Below are 10,000 nucleotides of genomic sequence, written 5' to 3'. Positions count from 1 at the left end.
GTATAGAAGTCTATGCTTCATGTGTTAAAGCTGCATTCTCTCTCCTGACCACCAGGGGGCGACTCCTCTGGTTGTATAGAAGTCTATGCTTCATGTGTTAAAGCTGCATTCTCTCTCCTGACCACCAGGGGGCGACTCCTCTGGTTGTATAGAAGTCTATGCTTCATGTGTTAAAGCTGCATTCTCTCTCCTGACCACCAGGGGGCGACTCCTCTGGTTGTGTAGAAGTCAATGCTTCATGTGTTAAAGCTGCATTCTCTATCCTGACCACCAGGGGGCGACTCCTCTGGTTGTATAGAAGTCTATGCTTCATGTGTTAAAGCTGCATTCTCTCTCCTGACCACCTGATGGCGTCTATGTCTCTGGTAGTGTAGTTCCGTGATGACACTTAACAATATAATAACAATGTGAGCGTGTCACGGAAAGAAACAATAACTTTTACTGGAGTTACGTGGCCTAGTCCCCATTAGTCACCTGGACCCGAACATCGTGTAGCATCTAACACGTTCTTAAAATGTAATTAATCTAAATAATTAGAAGAGAATGAAATGGCAGCGAAGGAGAGAAAGAAAGAGGGACGTATAACAAGAGAGAGACCAGAGGAGACGACAGGTGAGAAAGGAGGGATGGGAGAGGAAACAGAAAGGAAGACAAGAAAGCATCCGACAACATGCGAGAGGTGTAATGACTTTAATTAAATAGCATCCTGCCGTTACGCTCCCTGTCACTCACTCCTCATTCATCCCTCACTCATCCCTTCATCTCTCTCTCTCTCTCTGAAATGCTTTAGAAAGTAGAGCGCAGGCAAAAGGTTTTTAAGTCTATTTCAGGAATTTCTCTTCAAATCCCGTCTTTGTGAACCTCTCAGGAGCCTCGAAACGGGTCAAATGCACAAGAAAAAATAATAAAAAGGAAACGTTAAAACTCAAGAAATAAAAATATGTGTGTGTGTGTGTGTGTAAAGTTTGTTTGCCACAATGCCTGCAACCCCCCCCCCCCCCCCCCCCCCCCCCCCCTCAACGGTGACGCATTGACCTGTAAATCCACTGGTGCAGATTAAAGGAAAAGACGGCTGAAGAAACACTTAACTTAAAGTGTAATTAAGCACAAAGTTCCTCCTTCAAGTGTTCCGGTGGGAAGAAGCCGTTTGATGTGCTGAAGGGCGTCGACATGGCCGTCGCCATCTTGGATTACGGCCGTCCACGTCGTTGTTTTTGCTAACGATAAACGGAAGTTACCACATTTGGAATGAGGAGTAGTGGCGTAGAGACCTGTCAATCAAAAAAAGCCCCGCCCCTAAAGCATCCCCTGCTTTATGGTCTGTTTGACTCTAAATGACCATAAATTACTAAATGAACATCACGCTGTATTGAAGAAGACTTGAAACTAGAGATTGAGACCAAAAACTAATGTTTACAATGTTTACTGAGGGAATACATCAAGAGAAGTAAAGTCATTAATATAGACTTCTATACAACCAGAGGAGTCGCCCCCTGGTGGTCAGGAGAGAGAATGCAGCTTTAACACATGAAAGCATAGACTTCTATACAACCAGAGGAGTCGCCCCCTGGTGGTCAGGAGAGAGAATGCAGCTTTAACACATGAAGCATAGACTTCTATACAACCAGAGGAGTCGCCCCATGGTGGTCAGGAGAGAGAATGCAGCTTTAACACATGAAGCATAGACTTCTATACAACCAGAGGAGTCGCCCCCTAGTGGTCAGGAGAGAGAATGCAGCTTTAACACATGAAGCATAGACTTCTATACAACCAGAGGAGTCGCCCCCTGGTGGTCTGGAGAGAGAATGCAGCTTTAACACATGAAGCATAGACTTCTATACAACCAGAGGAGTCGCCCCCTAGTGGTCTGGAGAGAGAATGCAGCTTTAACACATGAAGCATAGACTTCTATACAACCAGAGGAGTCGGCCCCTGGTGGTCAAGTTTCAGTCGGCAGAATCGGAGATTGCCAAACTCAAGGCTTCATACCGTAGTGGTCCTCATTAGTCACTTAGACATAGAAACAGTGGAAATTTCCAGGTTAGAAAATATCGAAGTTACCCGACCGCACACACACACACACACACACACACACACACACACACACACACACACACACACATGCGCACACAGACATACTGGAAAGGTCGCCGTCTCATTTCGCATTTCCTTCATTTGTCTCTCCGAAACCAAATTAATTATTTCCTCCTTTTAATCCTGGTCGGAGCGCCTTTGTGTGTTTGTGTGTGTAAAGTGTGTGTGTGTGTTTGTGCGTGTAAAGAGTGTGTGTGTGTTTGTGCGTGTAAAGAGTGTGTGTGTGTATGTGTTAGGAAGCGAGCATAGCTCATTAGGTTACTGATGGCCTTGTAGGAGACCTCGCGGCCAGCCCGCCGCCGCTTCATTAATATGCACTCTGATTAAAGGTTTTGCTGTGTGTGTGTGTGTGTGTGTGTGTGTGTGTGTGTGCGTGTGTGTGTGCTTGTGTGTGTGTGTGTGTGTGTGTGCGAGAGAGACAGGAAAACCTTCATGCATCGCGTCGTCCCTTTTTGTTTTTAGGGTAATTAACTGCCAAAAGAGATGATTCTGAGCGTTTATGATGATATGAGCACTAGTATGAGCACTAGTATGAGTACTAGTATTAGCACTAGTATGAGTACTAGTATGAGTACTAGTATGAGCACTAGTATGAGCACTAGTATGAGTACTAGTATGAGTACTAGTATGAGCACTAGTATGAGGACTAGTATGAGTACTAGTATGAGCACTAGTATGAGCACTAGTATGAGTACTAGTATGAGCACTAGTATGAGCACTAGTATGAGCACTAGTATGAGTACAAGTATGAGCACTAGTATGAGCACTAGGATGAGTACTAGTTTGAGCACTAGTATGAGCACTAGTATGAGTACTAGTATGAGTACTAGTATGAGCACTAGTATGAGTACTAGTATGAGCACTAGTATGAGGACTAGTATGAGTAATAGTATGAGCACTAGTAAGAGCACTAGTATGAGCACTAGCATGAGCACTAGTATGAGTACTAGTATGAGTAATAGTATGAGCACTAGTGTGAGCACTAGTATGAGTAATAGTATGAGTAATAGTATGAGCACTAGTATGAGGACTAGTATGAGTAATAGTATGAGCACTAGTAAGAGCACTAGTATGAGCACTAGCATGAGCACTAGTATGAGTACTAGTATGAGTAATAGTATAAGCACTAGTGTGAGCACTAGTATGAGTAATAGTATGAGTAATAGTATGAGCACTAGTATGAGGACTAGTATGAGTAATAGTATGAGTACTAGTATGAGCACTAGTATGAGTATTAGTATGAGTATTAGTATGAGCACTAGTATGAGGACTAGTATGAGTACTAGTATGAGGACTAGTATGAGTAATAGTATGAGCACTAGTATGAGGACTAGTATGAGTAATAGTATGAGCACTAGTATGAGGACTAGTATGAGTAATAGTATGAGCACTAGTATGAGGACTAGTATGAGTAATAGTATGAGTACTAGTATGAGGACTAGTATGAGTAATAGTATGAGCACTAGTATGAGGACTAGTATGAGTACTAGTATGAGCACTAGTATGAGCACTAGTATGAGTACTAGTATGAGCACTAGTATGAGCACTAGTATGAGTACTAGTATGAGCACTAGTATGAGTACTAGTATGAGCACTAGTATGAGTACTAGTATGAGCACTAGTATGAGTACTAGTATGAGCACTAGTATGAGCACTAGTATGAGTACTAGTATGAGCACTAGTATGAGTACTAGTATGAGCACTAGTATGAGTACTAGTATGAGCACTAGTATGAGCACTAGTATGAGTACAAGTAAATGTAAGTAAATAAATGTAAAAAAAAAGAAAGAAGGAAGAGAAACAAAAATAATTCATTACATATGAGAATAAATTGTGTAAAAACCCAACGGGCATCTTTAACGTAATAAATAACGATGGCTGTGCGAGATGTTAAAGTTAGCCATGTGACCCATGTTTAGGGTCAGGGGTCACGGCAAGAGAATGAAGGTCAAAAGTAAACACAATCCTTTTTGTGTGTTCCAGTGAAGGTCCAGAAGTCGGACCACCCCCACTCCTGGGACCCCTGTGTGAACTACTGCCACCCGTCAAACTCCACCCTCTGCAACACGAGCTCCACCCTCAACAAGTCGTGGACCGCCTCCAACAACAACACCATCAACAGCCTCGACTACTGCAAGAGTAAGAGCCTCGTAACCGCTTCTTATTACTTTTATTTCACTCAGTTTTACGGCAAAGATGTTCTCACGTGTTCGTGTTGCACCGTGAAACTGGAGAACCTCATGAAGCCCGACACGGACGGGGAACCGACCGGCTCTACTGGGCCCAAAGTCTCAGGGCCGCTGACTGTCATCTTCAAAGATGTACTCAAAGACACAAAGATCAAAGAAAGATCAAACCACTAGGAAAACTACAAAGAGGCCAAAACGACTACAAAGAGACACAACATGACCACAGAGAACAAAACAACTACAAAGAGACACAAAACGATTACAAAGAGACACAACACGACTACAAAGAGACACAAAACGACTACAAAGAGACATAAAACGACTATAAAGAGACACCAAAATAACAATAAAGGGACACAAACCAACTACAGAGACACAAAACGACTACAAAGAGACACAAAACGATTACAAAGAGACACAAAACAACTACAAAGAGACACAAAACGACTACAAAGAGACACAAAACGACTACAAAGAGACACAACACGACTACAAAGAGACATAAAACGACTATAAAGAGACACCAAAATAACAATAAAGGGACACAAAATAACTACAAAGAGACACAAAATAACTACAAAGAGACACAACACTACTACAAAGAGACATAAAACGACTATAAAGAGACACCAAAATAACAATAAAGGGACACAAAATAACTACAAAGAGACACAAAATAACTACAAAGAGACACAACACTACTACAAAGAGACATAAAACGACTACAAAGAGACACCAAAACAAATACAAAGAGACACAAAATAACTACTAAGAGACACAACACTACTACAAAGAGACATAAAACGACTACAAAGAGACACCAAAACAAATACAAAGAGACACAAAACAACTACAAAGACACAAAAGACAACTACAAAGAGACACAAAACGACTACAAAGAGACACACAATGAACACAGAGAATAAAACAACTACAAAGAGACACAAAACGACTACAAAGACACACAACACGACTACAAAGAGACATAAAACGACTATAAAGAGACACCAAAATAACAATAAAGAGACACAAAATAACTACAAAGAGACACAAAACAACTACAAAGAGACACACAATGACCACAGAGAACAAAACAACTACAAAGAGACACAAAACGACTACAAAGAGACACACAATGACCACAGAGAACAAAACGACTACAAAGAGACACAAAACGACAAAATAAACGGGCACTACTCTTAAAGAGACGAAAGAACCAACAATACGATGTTAATTGCTTGACACTATTGAACTGATCTTTTCTCTCTATACTGACAGCTCTGGTGTCTGCCAGCTTCTCCCCCGGCTCCACCACCACCTCGGGCCCCAGTAGCCAGAGCTCCAGCACGCTGCCCCGGACTACGGTTCCCATGAGTCCACGCAACTCGCTGCTCAAGCGACGGCAGAGGAAGAAGGAGCACAAAAGCTCGCGTAAGCTACCGTCTCTCTGCCCGTGTGACGCCACCGAGGGGAACGGCCAAGAAAGAAACCCCCGTCTTCTGTGTGTTCAGTGTCCCTGGCCTCCAGCTCCGTGGGCCCCGGCGGTCAGGTGGTTCACGTGGAGACCAGCGAGGTGGTCCTGATGGGCGACCCCCTCAACGGCTTCGGCGTCCAGCTGCAGGGGGGAATATTCGCCACGGAGACGCTGTCGGCGCCGCCGCTCATCCGGTTCATAGAGCCCGACAGCTCCGCAGAGAGGCGAGCGTGCACACGCACACACACACACACACACACACACAGTTTATTTTGATAGTAAACAGGAGGTCTTCAACGTCTACATCTGAGTCGATGTTTTGCAGATCTCGAGGATATTCAACCTTTGTTTTTTATAATGCATTTAATACTTGACTCCTTCGGTTTCCCGTATGGAGGCAATAAAGTTGTCCGTGAACACGAGACACGAGTTAACGGCCGATTGCAATAATTGTGTGTGTGTGTGTGTGTGTGTGTGTGTGTGTGTGGTCTAGATTGATGTTCCAGTGGTATTAGCAGCCTCTCTAAGTGCTGGGTGTGTTCCTGCACCCCGAGGCCACCCTCCCTTTCTTCCATTAGCGCCCACGCTAACAACACTAATTAGTGAGCTTCCCCTCGCCCACGCCGGAGGAATCGATAAGTACCTTCGCCCCAATTTGACAGGAACAGAACTAAGTAAAACCCTTTCACACCACCCGGAATTAGTCTAAACAACAATTAACAGGCTTTAATACCGTGCAGCAGTGCAAGCTTTTAACCCGTAATTATTACAATTAATGCTAAATATAATTAAAATGTTATGTACGTACACTTTAGCAGCCGGAAAACACACAACTTTGCCAGCAGTGACACACTTTGTGTTCAAATTCACTAGTTGCCGTGTAAGCTGGGAGAAGTGTCTTAAAACTCTTCTGACCACCAGGGGGTGACTCCTCTGGTTGTATAGAAGTCTATGCTTCATGTGTTAAAGCTGCATTATCTCTCCTGACCACCAGGGGGCGACTCCTCTGGTTGTATAGAAGTCTATGCTTCATGTGTTAAAGCTGCATTCTCTCTCCTGACCACCAGGGGGCGACTCCTCTGGTTGTATAGAAGTCTATATAAATGACTCTACTTCTCTTGATTTATTCCCTCAGTAAACATTGTAAACATTAGTTTTTGGTCTCAATCTCTAGTTTCAAGTCTTCTTCAATACAGCGTGATGTTCATTTAGTACATTAGCAGGGCTTTAGGGGCGGGGCTACAAGGTGAGTGACAGGTTGCTGCTCCTCAGCATTCCACATATGGTAACTTCTGTTCACTGGTTATAAAAAAGATGGCGACGGCCGTAATCCAAGATGGCGGCGGCTTCACGGCGAGAGGCCTCACGTGGTTTTACAACCTGTGAAACATACAACACCCTTTTTGTCCTCAGTAATAACAACAACAATGAGAGCAGCAGCGGATGCAACAGAATAATTACGATATGAATAAAAGCTGTAATATAAATGTGAGCAGTGATAATTATAGTCGTGGCAGAAAGGAAGAAGATGAATGAAGAGCAAAAGGAATAAAGATGACAGGTTGTGTTTACGCAAATAAAAAAATAAATGGAAAAAGAGATGAAAGAAGTGAAGAGAAACAAAAATGTAGAGAATAAAAAAGGCACAATGGTCAGATGTCTGACTGTGTGTTAATACAGGTCACCCAACATGAGGGTGTGTGTGTGTGTGTGTGTGTGTGTGTGTGTGTGTGTGTGTGTGTGTGTGTGTCCTGTAAATCAGAGAACCACTGTGATCATCTTTAGCAGCGTTTTAATACCGCGCCTCTTATTTTAGTTCTGTCGTGACCTTTGACCCTCAAGTCGTGACCTTTGACCCTTAAGTCGTACAAAGACCGACGGAAGGAGGTCGTATAATCAGGGTTCGGGTCAAACGAGGTCAAAGGTGAAATGAGATATCAGTGCAGCGATGAGGTTCATGACTTCCTGTTGGAAGGTCAAAGTGCAGCTGGCAAAAAAAAGGTTTAAAAAAACATCTGACAAACCAATTAATGTACATTTTAAAACATAATGTGATATGGAACACAGCAGGGGGGGGGGGGCCTGAAGCTCCTTCTGGACTTATCTCTTCATGGACAACAACTAAACAAATCCAGGTAGGGGGGTACTGACGAGTACACCTACGAGGTTAGGGTTAACTCCTCCCCCTTTTGGAGGAACCTTTATGATCTATGAACGTCTTCACGAGCCTCGGACTTCCCCCGAGGGTCCAGGAGAACCTTTAAGAACCTCTAAGGGCTTCAAGAGAGTTCTCCTTTAGCTTGACGAGATGCAGGAGAACGTGCTGCGTGCATACATGGTAAGTATCGGTTACTCCGGCTGCAGGTGCGGCCTGCTGCAGGTCGGAGACCGCCTCCTGTCAATCAACGGGATCCCCACGGAGGACGGGACCCTGGAGGAGGCCAATCAGCTGCTCCGGGACGCGGCGCTGACCAACAAGGTGTCGCTGGAGGTGGAGTTCGACGTGGCAGGTCAGTGAGGTCGCCAGGAGGAACTTCCTGTTGATGTTCGTTGATGTTTGTTGATGTTTGTTGATGTTTGTTGACACATATCATTATACTATGTGTATATATGTATATATACATAGTATATATATATTATACTGTGTGTTGTTGTATATATATATATATATATATATAGTATAATATATAGAATATATATACATATTTATATATATATATATATATTATACTATATATAAATATATTATACTATGTATATAATACATTATATATATTATACTATATATAATATATATGTATATATATATAAATATGTATACATATATATAGTATACTATATATAAATATATTATACTATGTATATATTGTAAAATATATACATATATATTATACTATATATATGTAGTATAATATATATATTATACTACATATACAGTATATATAAATATTTATTATACTATATATAAATATATATATATACATATTTATATATATAAATATATATTATACTATATATAAATATATATATATATATATATACATATTTATATATATATATATATATATATATTATACTATATATACACTATATATATAAATATTAATATCTAATCCTATATAAAGTATAGTTATCAATGGAATCCATTGTATGACTACATAATAAAAACACAACATGCATTTGTGTAAACACACAATGAGACTTTTCCTCTTTCATCACGTTGCATCACTTAATGAGCCAGAAGTCATTAAGAAATTAGCATTAATTCATAAACAGAGAAATGAAAGTGAGTTCTCAGCCTGACCCATTAACCCCCAAAACGTTGATGCGGAACTATTCTCCTAATGTTTGAGGCACATTAGTGACCTCTAGTGACCTCTAGTGACACATTAGTGACCTCTAGTGACACATTGGTGACCTCTAGTGACCTCTAGTGACACATTAGTGACCTCTAGTGACACATTAGTGACCTCTAGTGACCTCTAGTGACACATTGGTGACCTCTAGTGACCTCTAGTGACACATTAGTGACCTCTAGTGACCTCTAGCGGCACCTAGTGATGTCTAGTGACACATTAGTGACCTCTAGTGACCTCTAGTGACACATTGGTGACCTCTAGTGACACATTGGTGACCTCTAGTGACCTCTAGTGGCACCTAGTGACGTCTAGTGACCTCTAGTGACCTCGACCATCGGCTCGGCGCCGCCCATGAACGGCGAGCGCTTCCTGGAGAGTTTACAGGACGCTGAGGGGGCGGAGCTTGTTTACAGGAAGGCCTGATTTCAGCCTGAATCGGTGCTGTGACTGAGAGGGGAGCAAAGAGCCAACGGCCTCGTCATTACAAGTGTTGGGTTGAAAAGACTGGTTGTTGTTGTTGTTGTTGTTGTTGTGTTTTATAATACTGGCTGTGTGTTTGTGTCTCAGAGTCGGTGGTGCCCAGTAGTGGTACATTCCACGTCAAACTGCCCAAGAAAAGAGGGGTGGAGCTGGGGCTCACCATCAGTGGTAAGAACACACACACACACACACACACACACACTCACACACACACTCACACACACACTCACACACACACACACACTCACACTCACTCACTCACTCACAAACACACACTCACACACACTCACACACACACTCACACTCACTCACACACTCACACACACACACTCACACTCACTCACTCACTCACAAACACACACTCACACACACTCACACACACACTCACACACACACTCACACAC

At 42.4% G+C, this 10,000-nt stretch overlaps 1 protein-coding gene across 1 annotated transcript in view; it reads left to right on the top strand.

Annotated features, from left to right (window-relative positions):
* grip2b (glutamate receptor interacting protein 2b) overlaps positions 1 to 10,000 on the top strand; it is a 78,175-nt gene that overhangs the window by 50,116 nt on the left and 18,059 nt on the right. The window contains exons 10-14 of the mRNA XM_034532171.1: positions 4,078 to 4,233; positions 5,562 to 5,714; positions 5,795 to 5,981; positions 8,122 to 8,267; positions 9,684 to 9,764. Coding sequence (XP_034388062.1) covers positions 4,078 to 4,233; positions 5,562 to 5,714; positions 5,795 to 5,981; positions 8,122 to 8,267; positions 9,684 to 9,764 — 723 coding nt within the window. The remainder of the gene's footprint in view (positions 1 to 4,077; positions 4,234 to 5,561; positions 5,715 to 5,794; positions 5,982 to 8,121; positions 8,268 to 9,683; positions 9,765 to 10,000) is intronic.

Source organism: Cyclopterus lumpus, chromosome 5 (assembly GCF_009769545.1).
Source record: "Cyclopterus lumpus isolate fCycLum1 chromosome 5, fCycLum1.pri, whole genome shotgun sequence".
In the NCBI taxonomy this organism is placed as follows: Eukaryota; Metazoa; Chordata; class Actinopteri; order Perciformes; family Cyclopteridae; genus Cyclopterus; species Cyclopterus lumpus.
This window is presented reverse-complemented; position numbering and strand designations above follow the sequence as displayed.